Below are 18,911 nucleotides of genomic sequence, written 5' to 3'. Positions count from 1 at the left end.
ACCAAAATTATAGTCTGTGAAATTGTTGAGGTAATACCTTTAATATCATTTGAATTCCTGAACTGATTTTCATGAAACTTTGTATGTGTCATGTCATCAGGGGCCATCTCAACAATGCACTTTATAAATCATTCAAATTAATAATATGAAGCCTCCAAAACTGTATTTTTTTACTGACTTCAATACACATATATACCATAGTTTTATTTCTATTTTTCATATCTCTGTGGTTTTAGTCCGCAAGTGAACTATACTGACCAAGCAACCGCCACTTGTTGGCAAAGTAAGTGCCAGCTTTAACGGATAGAGGGTGTCATGCGGTCAGTGCAACAAGTCCCCACGGCCATTAACTTCGGTTTTCTAGACTGGAGCAGCTATTTCCTTCAAATAACCAATTATCCTCATGAGGTTGAGTGGACCACATTCCAGACCCACTACTTCTCAGAAAATCTGGTAGCACTGGGAATTGAACCCGGGACCTCTGGCCACTAGACCACAGAGGTGGTCCTACTTCTCATATCAGATACTAAAATTGCAGTGAAAGGAGTGCAGATGATCAGTTCTTCCCAGAACATCTTGTTAGTCTTGTAATAATAATTTCAACAATATAACAGTCATGCACAAGACTTTGATACACTTTTTAGAACTGCTGATTATATAAATTTTCTGTTCATTCACTCTTTCTAGTGATCACATAGTACAAACAAATAACTGTAAATATTGTGATAACAAATTATATTCTGTATGAAATCCATACAGAAGTTCCATACTGCAATTTCCTGTAATTTCAGAATACTGTAATATGTTAGTGACCAGACACAGGATTTGGATTGGTAATTGGATTTATTGAACATTCATAATTGGTTACAGTCTTCACTAGGTGTCTCTAGGTTATGCTGCTAACAGAGATGGTTCTTCTGCTCACATCCTCCATGGATGACGGCTGGCTTGCAACTCACAGCATCCAAGCCATGAGTGACTACTCACTGGATTGTCTAGTTGTCCTCATTACATAATCTCAGCACAGGCTGCACAGAGTAAATTGCCTTCAATGGCTCTTCTGCTGTTGCATGCGTATCCGTTGCCACACTCACATGTTTATCGAGCTGTTAGCAAGCAATGGTTGTGCTAAAAATTTCACATTTACTTTGATTTTACAAGACAGTTACACAGCACATCAACCATCATCTACAGGGTGAATCGTATAGAACCGGCCCGATGAATTTCCTAATAATTCCGCAGGTGATGCATATAACTGCTTACAATTACGACATAATAATCCGTGGGCTGTGCTGAGTCGAATGGTGTGCGCATGATCCAGCATGTCACAGCCCTTATGCTGCAAGGTCAAGGACAATCCCGAATCGTGTCTGCAGTGCGCAGGCGACAGTCAAGGAGTACACTGTTGAACAGCGAGTGTTTCTGATGCCTACTTGAAAATGGTGGACACTTTCAACACCTGCTCTGATCATGGCACACAATCCAAGATAAGATATGTGTAAATTACTTTAGTATCTGTATGGTATATTTTATATTATACCTCATTTCGTCGGGCTGGTTCCATATGACTCACCCTGTATATGACTGCATAATGGTGAAAGCTGTGCAAAATAACTGATCAAGTTAGGGTCTTTAATATTAATACAGCATTACGAAATTGCAAATGTCAGTCTGGCACTTGGTGATTTAAGGCTGTTCATCACTGATGTGAAAGGAACAATAAATTATGTCATACAACTGTAAAATTTCAAAGAATACTCTGCTCTATTTTACAGTAAAATTGTCTTATAAGCATTTTAACATTGGTAGTATTATTTACACTTTAAGGTTCCTTCTGATCACACGATTTGGATTACAATGTACCAATATGCTAATTATGTAAGTAAATACACTATCTGCAATATTCACACTACCCACAATAAGAATAACCTTACATTCCATTTCTTCTGGAACCCACATTTTTGTGTCCATGAAATAAAATAAGATGAAACACTGCATCAACATTCACCAGTGAAGCATGTATTTCTTGGGCCATAATACCGATACATTACGCAACATTATGGTCAATGAAATGTATTGTAACGTGTCTGGAATCCAGAAGAGTCACTTCTATGGAAACGCTAGAACAGACCGTTGCATAGGAAGTAACAATAGCGGCACTGTAATCCCAATAGTGAGCCGTTGTGTAGAGAACATCGAATCTCCACGGTTACGACAAATACGCGAAGCGTACCCACAGAGACAAAGCAATAACAATGGGTCATTGCATAGGGAACGCGGAACTGACAGAGCAACGTTTCCACTGCTATAACAGAGGATTCATTTGCCTAGCAGCGGCCAAGGTTATAAAAGCCCAGTTTCGAAGAGAAGTCTTCAGTCTCGGAATAGCCAGCTAAGAAGAAAGTCTTGGGATATCCGTGTAAGAGGACAGTCCTAGAATAACTGCCAGAGAAGAGAGTCCAGTGTCTCACCGAGATATTGTGAGCAGTAATTGTATCACTGCAAGTGTAAATGATTGTAAAGTGTGTGTAAGGTGAGCGAACAGAATAAACTCGCTATATCAGAAGACGGCGTGAACTTATTTGTCGCGTTATACACCCAATATGTGACAGTATCATTTAAAACAAACCTGAGGTTTTAAAGGGCCAACAGAGTGAAAACTACAATTTTAAGTCTTGCAATTGATGTTATTGGTGATTAACTAATATTAATAACAGGATGAAATGTTATGTATACCTTAACCACATACTCATACAAAACAGTGAACAGTGGGAAGAATTTCAGTTATGCTAGTTCACTGATTTAATGAATTTAAAGCTGAAATTATAATATAAGAAAATTCCAGATTTTTCTTATATACCACATGAAAATCTGTTAGTCTTCCCATTCATCATCCTCTTCTTCATCATCATCATCACTACTGCCACTGGTGTCTGAGTGAATGGCCCGTGAACGCTCGGCAAGGGCTCTTGCTAATGCCCCTGCAAGGCTGTCCTGAGGAGCAGTATTCACAGGTGGTCTCTGTGTTGTCTGAACCTAGCAAGAGAAAACAAGTCACAATGAAACAGTCCACCTACATTTTTCTAACTATTACAGCATCTGATTTACAATTTGAAAGTATTCAGCTTGAATCTTAGGCGGGTGAGAAGGTACTGTGACGAGACATTTTTGTGCCTTTGACAGTACTTCAAGCAGATACTTGGAGAGACCTCAAAATAGGTCATTTACATTCACATCTTTCCCTACTCTAACTTCTCATTTATGATCACCCTATCATATTTAATCCAATTCTAAGCAACTTTTGCAGCTACATCGGTGTCATTAAATAAAGTAACTTGTTATGAACATTAAATGATCCCATATGCAGAGTAGGGGCATGCAGTAGCTTAGCTAGTTGGGGCACTATGCTACAAGCTGGAAGGTTGTAGCTGGTGAGGTCATTGCATTTTTTCAATTGACCTAAGCCTTCCAGACACATTATGGCCCTGGGGTCAACTCAGCCTCTAAAAGAAATGAGTACCAGGAATCTTCCTCTGGATTAAAGGGTGACCAACGCGTAAGGCTGACAACCTTACTGCTGTGAGCTGATTGTCTAGAAAATGTGGCAGACTTGACATCTCACAACGCTATGGACCTTCACAGCCTGTTGCAGGCATAGCTTTACCTTTTTACCTTTTTTTACCACTAAGTAAAGTCATTCTTAAGCGAATGGTCACTCAGCTGGTCAAGAAATTCCATCTTATAAGGAACAAAGAAGGTTATTTAGCACGTTCACAAGAGCCAGCCACTGGTCCTACTGTAAGCCAGATGAATCCAGTCCACAATGTCATACAATATTTCTCTAAGATCAATTACAATATTATCCTTCTGTGGGAACATTCCACATTATCACGCATTTTCTTCAACGCACACTCTTCACATCACTTTTCACCATCACGCGTGCTAACCAATCAAATTGGTCCAAACGTTCGCATTTACGGTGCGCTCGCTGCTAGCCCCGCATCTACATCATCACGCACGCTAGCCAATCAACGCCCTTAAAATTCTTCCTCCTCAATTTCAAGTTTTGCTCCGCCCACCGAGCAGTGCATAAAAAGGAGCAGCCACAAACTGGCAGCATCAGTCTGACTTCAGTCTACGATCAAGCCACACTCAAGCAACATCAGCCAGCAAGCTTCGTCGCCAGCGCTTTGTCTTCGGAGGCATCGGCAGGCTGCACCAGCCACGACTGCCTCGGCCCTCTGGCTCTCATACCCGACTCACTGGGGCACCTCGCCTGGACTCGCCGGTGGTCGTGTCCCTGTCCGACCCACTGGACATCTGGCGTAGCCACTCCTCATCACTCCTACGACCGCAATGCGCGACCACACAACTTCAACTCACTTGCCGCACGGCGATCAAGCAACCCCCAGCAACGGCCGTGCTGTGGCCAGTCAAATCACCGCAACTAACTTCTCTCCCTACCGGCGCGCACCGCGCTACCTCATCGGTCAAGCATCTCAGCAACCATGGTCCTTTTCAGGACCAACAAACGGTTCCGAAGAAGTGGGTTGTCATTGAAGTAACGACAAGACAGACAAAAACCCCACACTTCTATATGCTTCCAAATCTCTCAGTAACTTTCAACACACATTCAACAATGATGGTGTTTCTGCATGACAGCCATCTTAGTACTGTCGATGACAGGAAGTTTAGTACAAAGATGAGATGGGATCAAAGAGTCTCCTGTATATCTGAGTTCGATAAGAAAATTGGTCCGCCTATAACATCATCTCTAAAAATCATTTTTCTGAAATATTAACAAAGGTGGAATGGTAATGTCCGAATAATATAATAATTCAAACCCATCCAATTACATGTAACTTGCATTCCTCTTTCTATTTCTTCTTCATAAATGTGAGTCTGTACAAATCTGTGAATTCAAAATTAAATTCAAAACCAGCTACACATCAAATATAATTCCAGAGCATTACCACAGCACCATCACCACCTTAGTATAAGCCCCACTATCCACACATCCTCAATGTCCTTCCACACACATCTACACATATTGCTCTCATTATTAATAACAGGATATCTTTCAGTGATATCAAATAAATAATTACATGCTAACTTCTTTTTTCTGAGATATTATAAAATTTCTACTCATAAAACAGTCATTAACTTACAGATTTTAGCTCAACTCCTTGACGAATCTGGTCTAACAATTCACCACGAGAATCATTGGCACCTGAGGGTCGCTTACTGTCGACCTCCACATGCTGTACATATAAAATCATACACATTAAGCTTTAAAATATTTTTCACTGTGCTCTTTCCAATCCTGAACTGGTAAGCATGATCAGTATGAAGAAATGAAAAGGGTGTAATTAACCTAAATGTAGTGTCAAACAATAACATTTATTTCCTTATTATATTCCAGTAGCTCTTGTATTGTTTAGCACATGACATTTCAGAGCATTCCCAACTGAAATGTAGTGGATGTCAAAATAAAAAATGTTCATGAAAAAATTTCAAATTTAAGCATCATGTGATGAGCTCAGAGCACCACCCGCCCTCCCAATTCTTCCCAAAGTTGTTAACCACATTAATGTGAGGAACTAGAAGAATTACCTAATCCAGTGATAAGAATTGTGGGAGGGCAGCATATCTTTCCTTCTCATCAGACATTATGGCTCTTAAAGGCTATTTATGCTGGCATATTGCCGATGACTTTCTTGTTTTACATGCTACTTCTAGGAATTCAGTAAACCTACGACCATTGTCCAGTCTAACATACTGCAGTATAGTTTAATTAAATATTCTCACTGTTCTGCATATAAAAACAAAGCAGTAAAACACTAAAAATGTAAATAGCTGGTGCTAACCTGGAACCTGAGGTATACATACAGCAGAAAAATGATTAACTGGGATAATGTGAGATGCTTGTATTATCACATGATGGAGTGACTACAGATGGGGTTTGGACTCCTTGGTACAGGGCGTGACTAATGTACATGCACACACGCACACACACACAAACACTAGTGTCCACAATGAAGTCTTCACTAGCTGTTGTTCGGTAGTGGCTTCCAACAGCAGGCATTCCCCTTCCTCTGAGTTCCTGAACTATCTACTAGCTCCCAGCTTCTCACAGCAACAGCTCACAATGACTGAACCTCAACAGTTCTCTCACTGACTAACTCAGTCACTCACCAACCAACTAACTCAACTAACTAACTGTCTTACTTATAACATCTCGGGACAGACTGCATAGAAAACACTGTTCCTCTGTTGCTGTTTACAGGTCGTTGCCTAGCAATGGGTCTACATGCCACAGTATGTTGTACATTTTGAGTAAATTTAGGAAGCCCTTCAAGTAAACCAAATATGATACAATTGTACAGGATTCTGAAGATCTGGAAAGATAAGGTCACTTGAAAACCCTAATGACCTCATCGGGAACCGAAACAGCAACCTTCTGGCTTGTAGCATATTGTGGTGTATAGATTTGTTGCTGGGCAACAACAACAGAATAAGCAAATATTCAACAGCCGTTACTCTGTAATGGCTTCCCAAACAACATGTTCCCATGGCAACAACTGAACTACAACAATGTGGAGCAATGTTTTCTATGCAGTCAGTGCTGAGGGCATATAAGAAGATTCCAGTATGGCTTGAGAGTTCTTTTTGATAAAGGTATATGTCTAGGAGTGAATAAAAATCTTGGTCATGGATCTCAAGGAGACTGAGGCCAGCAGTAACTTAAGTAACTGACTGACTTGAGAGTTCAGTCAATTAGAAGAGTAGGAGGTTGGTGTCAGATGGCTGTCGGCCTGGGAATGGGTCGTGAGACAGTCACTGGCCAATAATGGCATGAACACAGAAGCTGAGGAAGCTACGGCACTGGCAGCCATTACCAGGTGAAGATACAGCAGACCAAGAAGACTTAGTGCGTGATGTAGTGAACTGTAGTGTGTGAATTAGCGAAAGCGCTATAGTTACTTGTATTTACGTTCTGTAAGTTTTCAATAAAATGAATTACCAATCCAAACCCCATATATAGTCAATCATACACGTGACAATATACTGCACACGAAAGTTAAGCACAAAACAACACGAACCGCTGTATAACTTTAGTTTTGGTGTTTAGGCACTTAAAGTAAAATGTCATGAGGCAGTCATTCATTTACCTTCAGTGTCTTGCCACTGCGAATTGACTCTAGAAGTGCTGACCTAGGATCATTCGCTCCTGATGCTGAAATCCCATTGGAATCTGTTGGTGGCATGGACACAGGAGGTGGTGGAGGCGGAGGAGCACATGCTGCAAATGAAACAGGTGGGGGTGGTGGAGGAGCTGGTGCTCCTGAAAAACATACAAGTGATAACAAGAATGGTAACACCGCGCATAGTTTAACAAGCGTACAATAAAACTAAGCAACAAGGGTTTCGCCATCACCATCATCGTCATAATTATCATTGGAAACACAGTCCTTTTGGAGCCACAGCCCTCCTTAGAAAGTTCTGCCAGATCTGATCTGGTTTTCACTTTTTTGGATTTTGTTACATTATTTTTTTTTTACAGAGCAAGGTCATCAGCCTTGCATCCAACCCAAACCTGCAGGACCAGGTCAGTGTATTTATGTTCCCCAGTAACAAATTGGCGGTTATATCTCCAGGCATGGGGTTTCTTTTCTGTCACCTTCTATGACTCACAAGGCTTCAGTGGACATATTCAAACCCACCTCCACAGAAGGAAATATGGGTCTCAGAACACACTGAACTATCCACGAAAATATCAAGTTCAAAAAGATGGTCTTGTTTAATGACACAGGCTTTGAAAAGTGTGCTTAGTTATTTACAGAGATATTTTTTACAAAAGAAATATCCACGCCAATCTATTATGTTGTTATAAATTCTAAATGTTACTTCATCAATGTGTGTTCTCTAGTATCTATCTTCAGGATGTTACAAATAGGACAAATCCAAAAACTGCTAATTACTAATTTGTACCCGTATACTTAGATACAACGGCTTAATTTACAAATTTCTCTAACTAACTTCAGCAGTTCTACTTTATCGGATTCCTGATATAACAAGCAAACTTTGGAATTAGGTATAACTGCATTTTACTGTATATACAGTAAACTCCTGGTTACCTGGTATCTAAGCATCCAGCAAGAAATTCAAGGAGTATTCATGATTTTTATGCAGTTAAAAACAAAGTTGTGGCACTAATGTCTACAGTACTTCTTCCACTAGCAGTGCTACCTGCACTCACCATCTGACAACTATTACAGCACAGGCTAGTGGTCACACTTCAATGTAACTGAAATCTTTCATCCATAGATCCACTGTCGGCTAGGAACACTGTCATGCAAGACCTAAAGTGAACACTTTTCTTTTAACATCCGTTTTGGTTTCTATAAGAGTATTCTCATGCAACTGGCTGATTAATTTAACAAGCACATCTCACTCTTGATTCATGCTAGATAATTAGAAGTGTAAATTCTACTTATGGTATTGTGTATTATAGAACTATTCCAGTCATAGTTAAGATATGTTACTGCTTTCTTTTTTAATTCTGAACATAGCTCCTGGTTTCAAAAAGAAAGATTCAAAATCTACAATACATTACCAAATTATGGACAGAGCTGTTTCACGTAATATAAAGCTTAAGAATAAGGTGTACACACTTGTGGTACAAAACCGGAACCAACCTTGTGGTGGTGAGATGTCTTGTCTCTGGAGAGGAGTTCTTGTTGGCGGTAAAGGAGGTGGTGGAGGTGGTGGAGGTCCAGTGGCTACTGGGGGTTGTGATGGAGGTGGCGGCGGAGGATGAGCATTTGTCCGAGATGGCGGTGGTGGTGGAGCAATTCTTGTCTGATACTGGAAATTACTGACTGGGGCAGATCGCGCAGGCACTGGAGGTGGTCCCACTGGTGGTTGTGGAGTCTGAGGGTAAACAACCTCATCTTTCACAGCATCAATTCCACCATGGCGATTGATGAAGTCATAGATGAACTCACGTGTCTCACGATCTTGAAGCTGACTATCTGAAACTCCAGCCTAAAAAAATTGAGAGTTTCTATTAAGCACACGGTTGTCTCAACGCTCATCAATCTCATCCAATCATCAGAATACAGTGCAAACTGGAACACAGTAAGGGTGGCCATTTGACTAAATGTCAAAGCATGCCAGAATAACAGTATGTCTCCTATATAATAATCACTTATATCTTGTTGTAATTAATGGCACTTTTTACTAACTGAACGGATAACAAAGCATCAAATCTCAAGATGATTATGAAATGAGAAATAAAAGGACGAAACTGATTGCACACCACTTTAAGTAAATGTCCTAGTAATTGGAGTTACTGAGAAAAACATCAATACAGATTTTCATTCCCTAGACTAAGATTCAAAACTGGGATCTCATGACAATGAAGGACAGTCCATCATCTGGTATTCTAAAGAATGCAATATTTTGGAAACTGCATCTGTTTCCATCTTTAGGTGAAAGCACCTACACTGTTGGCTAGGTGCCCAGAATGTAACATACATACATGAGTTAGTGTGACATCACACGTTGCAGTTATGTAGAAATAACGGTAGGAATTTTGCTTGTAAATGAGAGAGAACCCAAAGAATTGGTTGGTGTGAGTACAAAAAGCTATGTATGCTTGATGAGAAAATCTTTATCTTCCTGGTTAAGATAATGCTAAAGACATAAATCCTGAATTATTCTTCATTAATTTCATATGTGAATGGAAGACAATTCAGAAAAGAACAAATATTACCATAGAGGGCATATGTTAGCATAGTTTGTTGAGGCACTATGCTACTAGCCAGAAGGTCGTAGGTTCGAGTCCTGATGAGGTAATTTTTTTTTCAATTGACATAATCCTTCCAGCCACACCATGGCCCTGGGGTCGACTCAGCCTCTAACAGAAATGAGTACCAGGAATCTTCCTAGGGGGTAAAGGCGGCTGGTGCCTAAGGGTGACAACATGCCCGCCATCTAATCCTGGTGCCGAATTGTGATGTACATAATCAGAAGTCACAATACTACCTTGAAGATTATGTATTATAACCATTTTTGGACATAACAAGTATCCACTAGAATGAATAATGTTATGAATTTTATAGGTTCCCATTATATTTAAGTGCCACTGTACCTCATTGTTACAGATGTGTACCTTATCAAAGAATAACTTCAGCTGTGGATCCTCAACGTTATCCAGATCAAAGCCCTTGTTGGGGTCCCAACCAACGTGAGACACATGCCTGAAGTCCTTTGGTAGACCAATATCTGCTTTGGTAAGCCGACGCTTGGAATCCTTATCTTTCTTCTTGCCACCTGAAGCCAAGAACAAAACTGGATTTCCCATTTTTGAATAAATGGCTAGGTACCATGCAAAAACTTATTAAGAATGAAGAATGACATCTTCTGGGATATGACACTGTGTAGATCTTGTAGATCTTGTGTGAACTGACGTTTTGAAGGGACATATAACATCCACCTGCAAGGAACCAGAGTGAGCAGGTGTCTTAAGACTTAGCCACCTGCTCATATGTTCTTCTGAAATGTCAGTTCACAAAAGATATACATAGCACCATATATCATAAGACGGCATTTTTCATGGTCACCACTACGAAAACCTCAAATCCTAAGTATTATTAAAAATGGTTTCAAAATCGTATCCAATATCTGCTTTACCAGGTGGCCGCCTATGTTAGGTAGATTTCTTTTGGAGGGAAACAAAGCAAATCCGGAACAAATGCTTATTTTGTTATGAAAAGGAATGATTCTTCAATCTGGAAATGTTTTGTGAGGACTGAATGACATGTGCCGGAGAAAAGAAACATTTCAGTGGCTGTCATATTTTGTGCTGAACTAGCACACAAGCTTCAGCAGCAGCTGCCACAGCTGGCAGTGAATGTGTTCACAGGTATTAATAACTACGGTAGCAGAGGGAAAGGTGCCTTAAAAAAAAAAAACGATGTACCAAACTTAGCGAATACAGATAGGTGGAGTAGATAAAATTATACAACTAAATTTTTCTATAACAATAAAATATTACGGTGACCTGCAAATTAGTTTCTGTTGTACTAAATTATAAAACCAAGTACAGAGTGCCCAGTTACAAAATCATAACTTTGGGAAATCCAAAAGCTCAAAAATCATGATGCTGATTAATAGCAATTTCTCTCTCCAGCCCACTATGAAAACCAATTTACTTGTAGTAGTGCGGTGCTGTTGCCTTGGCGATGGAACCAATGAGCCATTTGCTAGGTGACTGGTACTGCCCATATGATTTCCAGTCAGATTTCCTCCGGGTCCCGGCTGGTATCCTGCTGGCGCACAGTTGCGAGATGCCTGCCAGGATGATCTTGATCGCCGTTCTATGCATCAGAATACAGTAAGTGTCTGAGAAGCACTTTAGCTGTGAGGCAATGTTATAAAACTGTGGTTGTCTACAAAATATTATCCCAGAAGGACCAACTAAAGCAATGGCCTTATTATTATTATTATTGGAAGGGGTGGGTTTCCCCATACACTGCGACCAGTGGTCTATTGTACGTCCCCCTGTGATATTCTACCAGTCTCTATACCCTACCGATACTGGTGCGTGCCATCAGTCCCGACTCAGCCAGCGAGTTCAGCCTCTACTGGCTCAGTGGTATCTCTCGATGCTTCCCCCATCTATCAGAGGCGTTAGAGACTACTGTTGGGCGGGAAATGTCCTTGAATTTGGCTGTCACCTCCTTTGGAGATATGAGGTTCTTTTACGTGCCGTAAAGCTACGACACGGGACCCACAGCTTAAAGTCCCTCCCGGAGGACTTGTTCCCTGAATTTTTCCTCCCTTAAAAATTCCATAACCTCCGCCGGGTTTGAACCCGTATACCTTGAGTCATGAGGTGGGAACGTTACCCCTAGACTATGGAGGCTGCTAAGCAATGGCCTTAGTTTGAATAACAAGCACAAAGACTTCACATGTTACAGAGAGGTGTTAATTCACTGATAAAGATGCCAGGAAACACTGTGTGTGTGTGTGTGTGGGGCACAAGCTCAGACAAGGAGCCTAAGCCTTTCTCTCCACTTCCAGATAATACTTCCTCAAAGACAATATTACAGTTAATATGTGACACAGGTACATAGGTACACAGCTATTTTCTAAATAATTTAAGAGTACTGGAACTATGATATCCTTTCATGCGTTAAATTTTCAGGACTTGTTACACATTTCCACATTTAAATTAAATGCATAAACAGGCATTATTTAGCAGGAAACACTATAAAAACTTAACACTTAGAATAGTCAACATCATTTTGAGTGTACATAGTTCAAATCCTGGTGACCACAACTGCTGACAGCAATTTCATGGATTTTTATTCCAGTATTTGTGTAATTTACAGTACAACAGCTTCCCCTTCCCCCCGATAATCATCTATCATTATCCTAGATCTTATTCAATGCTCCGTAACCAATGTGTAGGCTGCCCAACCATGATGAGGATGTGTCGTTAGCACCAACACACCGGTAGTTTACTGCGTGGTTGTAGAGGGGACAGTGCAGAGACTTCCCTACACACAAGACTGACACAACTCAGTCTACTTAAAACGAACTTTAGTACTAAGATGACACAACTTGCAGCACATAAACAATTTCTGCAACACTTTCTGAAATTCATCTTCTGAAACTGAAACAATTACATGTTATTTTATCCTGGAATGCTTCAGTGATGTGAGATTTCTTGTTGCTTGGTTTTCAATTAAGTAACTTACTCTAGGGACTGTGGTAACTGCTAGTCATAATCCTGAGGGCACTCAGCTGAAGAGGTGGTGCTTTGGACTGAGGTGACTGGCACGTGATGTACACTGTTTGGAAGCATTGTTTTTAAATTTTCCTGTTCTGCTGACCTCTGGTATACTTTTTTGTTCTTACTTACTGTTTGGTAAGATAAACACGGAAATAGAAATAACTGAGAGAAAGTAAGAGGAAAATTGTCAGGACCCACAGACAAGAGAGCTGGCCTAAAGATATCTACCATACACCTTTCAGATTCATGTTCAGTATATACTTACATGGCAATATTACTTCAAAAATTACAAAAAAGTGACCTCTACAAACAATATGCAAACTCACCAAGCCTGCGCTGTTTTTTTGCTTCCAACTTTTCGTTAAGAATTGTCTTCATACTCCTTGCATCATCTTCACTGGCAAAATTGAAGGCCACAATAGAGTCCTGAAAAAGGAAAACAGTATGTTTCAGATAAGCAATTTTACTAACTTCCAACTATCATGCAATGTTAAAGCTTTATTAAATAGTGTGTGTTGAAATTCTGCAAATAATAAATAACTTTATTCGGAGAAGCACGAAATTAAAACTTTCTGAAGTATTACAGTTGCATCCCCCCAAGGCGTCTCCACCTTGTTGTGGTGGTGGGGCTTGCGTGACTCTGTGATCTAGATAGCTATGCCAGCGGTAGTTTAACTACTGGTAGGGTCACCCATGCCAGAAACGTCAAAGGGTAGAGTCCAGACTAAGAGAGATATCCTGGTCCTCCAGGTTGGGGGTTGCGCATGAGGCTAACAACCTCATCCTGTAAAAAGAATTTTGTTCAGAAACCTAACAACCAGCCTCGGATAAGTGGAACATGTGGGAAACAGACTATGCAAAGGACAAGGTACAATGATATTGTGATGGCAACTTGGAATGTACCCAGGATGAGATGGCTAGACAATGTTGAGAACGACCTGAAGAAGATGAAGGTGAAAGGATGGAACGAGAAGATGAGGAATAGAGAGCAGTGGAGACTGGTTGTAGAGGAGGTCAAGGCTCACCCAGGGCTGTAGCGCCAAGTGGTTGGTAGGTGGGTATTACAGCTGCATAAGACTTAACTCCAAAAGAAACAGTACTCATGTTCAGAGCAATGGCATAGTAATCACAATTTCATTAACAACAGCTCAGATTCTGCAGATGGAAACCATACATATAAGTAAAGACATGGGTGTGATTCCATAACAAATATTTTCATTCTTTACCACCTGTTAAATTAAGCATAATAAAGGAATTATAAATGAGGCACATGTCCCGCTGCTACTGAAATGGTGTGATAAAGATACTAACTCACCTTCATTTGCAATCATGAATTTATCATTCTTCCGTCTGTAATTATAAATAACAATGGCTGCAGAATTCATGAATTATCAGTTTCAATACAATGCAAGATCAATGATCACAAACCTCTCCCTCAAAGGTGTGGAGCCACATCTTTGGACATTTGTAGTCCATACTGTTGTACACTTCATGTTCCCACACCATCTGACACCTGGTCAGGCAGTAGAGACGGAAGAAATAAGAGCGTCGTTGATTGTCCTTCACTAAACACAAGACACCTGCATCCAAACGCCTCCAGGCTGAGTGATCGGGTGGGTCAGTCACAAACAACTGCACAACTCCTGCTGCCAGAGACTGCAAATAGAATAAAACTAATGCTTATAACAACTAGGAACCTCAATAAATAAAGTTAAGTCATAACATATCGACTCTATACAAGAAAACTGCTGTTTTATGCCAAAACATGCATTACTGAACAATGACAGAGTGGCCAAAGATAGAAGAATCTGAAGGATCAAAGAAATTATGAAAGTAAACAGTGGGCTAAATATAGTATTCAAGAGAATATTACATCCTTGGTAATATATTATGAAAGTGCATCACCACTGGGCACAATGCCAAACCAATATTATTCACGTTCCCTCCTTAACAACACAGCAGAGCCACAAAGATATTCAACATACAGTTGTGAACAATGAAGCACAGACTTCAGTACAAAGATGTCAACTCCTTACCACATAAGAAGTTCTACATTATGAAACAGATGACAACGGATCATAACTAGAAGGGTTCTTTGGAACAGCATTTTCAATCCGAAATGGATATAAACTGGTTTCAAGGGAGTGGAGATGTAATTCCACAATTCTTAACTGTGGCACTAGACGAGATGAGTGGTCAGCTTCGAGCTCCAGTGGCTTTATTCCCCAGGGAAAAACCCCTGGGATCCATTACATTCCTGCTGGTCTAGATAGACACTGTGGAGTGGAGAAAAATCTCTTCCCCCTTCTAGGAATTAAACCCTAGCTCTCCAACCTGTAGTCCATCGCTATACCAACTTAGATGGGGCTCGGAGTCTTAACAACAAGAACTGTAATTCATATGCAACTGGCAATATACGAATGGGATGGAACAAAATCACATTGGCATGAATTGGAGAATGCTTTCAAACCCTTATACACTGGCTAGACAAAAATTTGACAGGTATTTGTGTCAAATACACAGAGTACTGACACTTCGCTTAAACATGTTAACTGGTTGATAAGGATCTGTAATTTCACTTCATATTAATATAATAATCTTAACAGTTTTACATGTAGGAGTATATCTCAAGTCTTCTTCCTCCATAGTCCTAACTAAACTACACATCTCACATGCAGTATATTACTTACCTGGCACCTATTCCCCAAAAGGCGATGTACTTGTTCATTCTCATCACATGTAAGTAGCATGGAGCCAGGATAGTCTGTTCCAGATTCTGACTTCATGTTTTATGATAAAAGTGGCTTCTGCAAGAAATTTCTTAAACTTAATAGTGAATAACTTTTTGTATTTACAACTAACAAAAATTCTGAAACATAAAATTCGGATCTATGTTTCAGCAATTAAGCAGTGTTACTGGCAAGATGGCATTTAGCCTCAGGAATATAAACATAAATATACTTCAATGAATAAATCATGGTAAGGAGTCGCAACATCTGCATTCTATATTGTCATATGTGCAGATATAAATAAAATCATGATTTTTAGCATTCACAACAGAGGTAGTCAGCAAAACTATCACATTCACTCAAAATACGATCTATTGAACCACCCTTCATTATCTGCAACATTAAATATAAACATTAGCTAATAAACACATTTTATTTTAATTCTCTCAAGTAATCCTATGGCTCAAGGTATTCTAGCCACCTCAATACCTGAGATTTAATTTACCTGTAATAACCATTAGTCTGGTGTACTGTTTCAAGCACTCACTGTACTCAAAGATTGCTCATGCAATTTACCCACACCCAGAGTTACATACAATGAATGGCACGTACTGAAACACACTACTTATATTTTATATTCAATATTTATTTCACAATGTATTCTACCTTCACTTTCCACTTTCTGCTGAGGCTGGTAATTCATAAGTACGGCATAACGTATACTTTCCAAAAACATTACATACTATTGGAATTAAATAAAATGCAATATTCAAATTATGCTATATAAATTGTACATTAATTTCGCCCCGTCATATAAAACAGCATTTTTAGCAAGGACGTTAATATACGTGACTCAACTTTCAAATCGACATCCACTCCCTCAATTAGTGCTTAACCACAAAACACATCATTTCGTACTAGAAAGCACTGATCGCACTGATTACGAATCGTTAAGATTGACAACTACGATGACTACGATGTTATCTATAACTAGGTGGACAGATGTAGCCGATGTCACGGGTCCTTGTACGGAAACATGTTCGACAAACGTCACACCATGACTCTACGTAGTGATCCGTGGTCGCAACTGACCGCCGTTGGCAACCCCATACTATTGGTATGACGGGTATGACCGGTATGACCGATCGGTATGTTGTCTCGGCTGACATCTGAGAACGCGTAGAAGTCATGTCACGTTAAGGGAGTAAGGAATTGAGGAATGTGATAATTAGTTTCATCGCATGTTTTAAATCTTGCAGTGGTACATCATGAACAATTTGATGATTTTGTGTGTTAACTATCATGCCCTGGCTGTTAAGGTAACAAGTTAGAAGGAACCAAACCTTGTCAGAACAAAACTTAAATTTGGGGTCATGAAGTCATTTACACTGCTTAAACAACATACATTGTCAAATTATTGCTTCAAAAACTGGCGGCAAAAGGCTGTGTACGAATTGTAACCTCAGTAACTTCGTACTAATGTAAGCTGTACTTCTTGCTAACTTGCAACAAAAAACCAAGAGACTTCTTCGAGTTTGTTTCTATGCAAGTACTGATACAGATGTCAATACGTCTTATTCGAGATTTCTTCTTTTCGAGCTTCATTCCCGAAGAATTTAATTTTATATTGTGAATCACTGCTTTACGTGACACTTTACTTTTTGTACAAAACTTGCTATGAAACTTATTCCATTAAGAATGCAGTACGAGGGTAAGATATATGAATAATTTCTGTTCATCACTATATTTCATTCATGAATATTATGTTCCACAACACTGCAAACTGTATCTGTGTATGATCTCAAAAACAACTAAGTGCTAAACAGATAGTAGTACTGTGGAGATAAGCCAGTAAATTTTGGGTGGCTTAACGGTTTGGCAGCCAGCAGTGAACAGGTATAGGTGAATCATTTCTGGCTGGTCAGTCAAAAGATGAATTGGATTCCTTCTTAGAAGGCTGTAGTTTAATTTTGAAATATTCTTGGAAATTCACATTACTCAATAAATTGAATGAAGCTGATAACAAATCCATTTTCTTCCTTTTGTTATTATCAGTTAGATAATTAACATATATATCACCACAAAGAACTACTTTAGTATTATTTCTAAAAAACAAATTAAGAATAGATTCTAATTTATGAGGGTGAGTCAAATGAAAACCTTAAATTTGTAATAAAAAATTTCTTGCCATTATCCTGTAAGTTGGTGAGTGTGCTATAAACAGCATGCAGAATGTGCAGAATGGCCTGTAGGTTGCAGCATAGTGCAAATGCACGAACGCCATCACAGCACCAATATAAGATGGCTGCCCCACTTGAGACTTGCACCAGGGAAGAACAGCATTCTGTTATTCGGTTTTTGTGTAGTGAAGGTGTGAAACCTATTGAAATTTATCAAAGAATGAAGTTTCAGTATGGTGATGCATGTTTGTCACAGCAGCAAGTGTACGAATTGAGTAGGAAGTTTGCAAATGGTGTGACTTCAGTGGAAGATGCTCCTCATCCGGGTAAGGCACATCGAGTTGTGACTCCGGAGAACACTGCAGCAGTTGAAGCCATAGTGAGGGAAAACCGCTGAGTGACACTGAATGAAATTGCAGCAAGTTTAAACATTAGTCATGGTTCAGCACACCACATTGTGCATGATGTGCTCCAGTTTCACAAAGTGTCTGCAAGATGGGTGCCACGGCAGCTGACTCCTGAATTGAGAGACTGACGTATTGATGCTTGTGAAGAACTTCTGCGGCGCTTTGAACGAGAAGGTGATGACTTCCTTGCAAGAATCGTTACTGGGGACGAAACCTGGGTTCACTTCCACCAACCGGAAATGAAGAGAGCGAGCAAGGAATGGCGCCATTCCTCATCTCCAAACCAAAGAAGTTTTGAACACAACCATCAGCAGGGAAGGTTATACTGACTCTCTTTTGGGACGAAGAAGGCGTCATCTTGGAGCACTACACGCCTAGAGGGACCACTGTCACCAGTGCATCATACTCAGATCTCCTAAAAATCATCTTCAGCCTGCAATCAAATCAAAGCGACGTGGATTGCTGTCCACAGGTATCCTTTTGCAACATGACAATACAAGGCCCCATACTGCCCGTACGACAGTTGCGACAATCAATGACCTGCATTTTGAGTCTTCCTCATCCGGCCTACTCGCCCTCACCAGACCTTGCCCCAAGTGATTTCCATATGTTTGGACCACTCCAAGAAGCAATGGGAGGAAAGACGTTCCGTTCTGATGAAGAAGTACGCCACGCGGTGCATGAGTGGTTGCGCAGACTACCAAAAGAATTTTTTTCTAAAGGAATTTATGCACTTTGTAAACACTGGAGGACTTACATTGAGCGTGGGGGAGATTATGTTGAAAAGTGA

The 18,911-nt window shown here is 40.0% G+C and overlaps 1 protein-coding gene across 3 annotated transcripts; it reads right to left on the bottom strand.

Annotated features, from left to right (window-relative positions):
* Positions 1-824: 824 nt before the first annotated feature.
* LOC111872069 (neural Wiskott-Aldrich syndrome protein) lies at positions 825-16,538 on the bottom strand. Of its 3 annotated transcripts, XM_023865598.2 has the most exons (11): positions 16,201-16,538; positions 15,496-15,612; positions 14,234-14,461; positions 13,132-13,231; positions 11,220-11,384; positions 10,178-10,338; positions 8,700-9,048; positions 7,173-7,345; positions 5,169-5,261; positions 2,861-3,036; positions 825-1,106 (listed from the first exon to the last, which is right to left on the bottom strand). In XM_023865598.2, exons 2-10 carry the CDS (start codon positions 15,589-15,591, stop codon positions 2,875-2,877), a joined length of 1,527 nt encoding a protein of 508 aa, XP_023721366.1. In that variant the 5' UTR covers positions 15,592-15,612; positions 16,201-16,538; the 3' UTR covers positions 825-1,106; positions 2,861-2,874. The 3 variants fall into 3 exon arrangements, with proteins under 3 accessions (XP_023721366.1, XP_023721364.1, XP_023721367.1); XM_023865596.2 differs by lacking the exon at positions 825-1,106 and having other exon boundaries at positions 2,269-3,036; XM_023865599.2 differs by lacking the exons at positions 825-1,106; positions 16,201-16,538 and adding an exon at positions 16,040-16,174 and having other exon boundaries at positions 2,269-3,036.
* Between the last annotated feature and the right edge of the window lie 2,373 nt (positions 16,539-18,911).

Source organism: Cryptotermes secundus, unplaced genomic scaffold, assembly GCF_002891405.2.
Source record: "Cryptotermes secundus unplaced genomic scaffold, Csec_1.0 scaffold162, whole genome shotgun sequence".
In the NCBI taxonomy this organism is placed as follows: Eukaryota; Metazoa; Arthropoda; class Insecta; order Blattodea; family Kalotermitidae; genus Cryptotermes; species Cryptotermes secundus.
This window is presented reverse-complemented; position numbering and strand designations above follow the sequence as displayed.

What these genes read in the sequence shown, in the direction of transcription:
- LOC111872069 (XM_023865598.2), bottom strand. Translation starts at nt 15,591, where the DNA reads ATGAAGTCAGAATCTGGAACAGACTATCCTGGCTCCATGCTACTTACA. An exon ending in AAAAAAACAGCGCAGGCTTG is followed by an intron (nt 11,385 to 13,131) that starts GTGAGTTTGCAT and finishes TCTGATGCATAG; the next exon opens with AACGGCGATCAAGATCATCC. An exon ending in ACAGCACCGCACTACTACAA is followed by an intron (nt 10,339 to 11,219) that starts GTAAATTGGTTT and finishes TCTTGGCTTCAG; the next exon opens with GTGGCAAGAAGAAAGATAAG.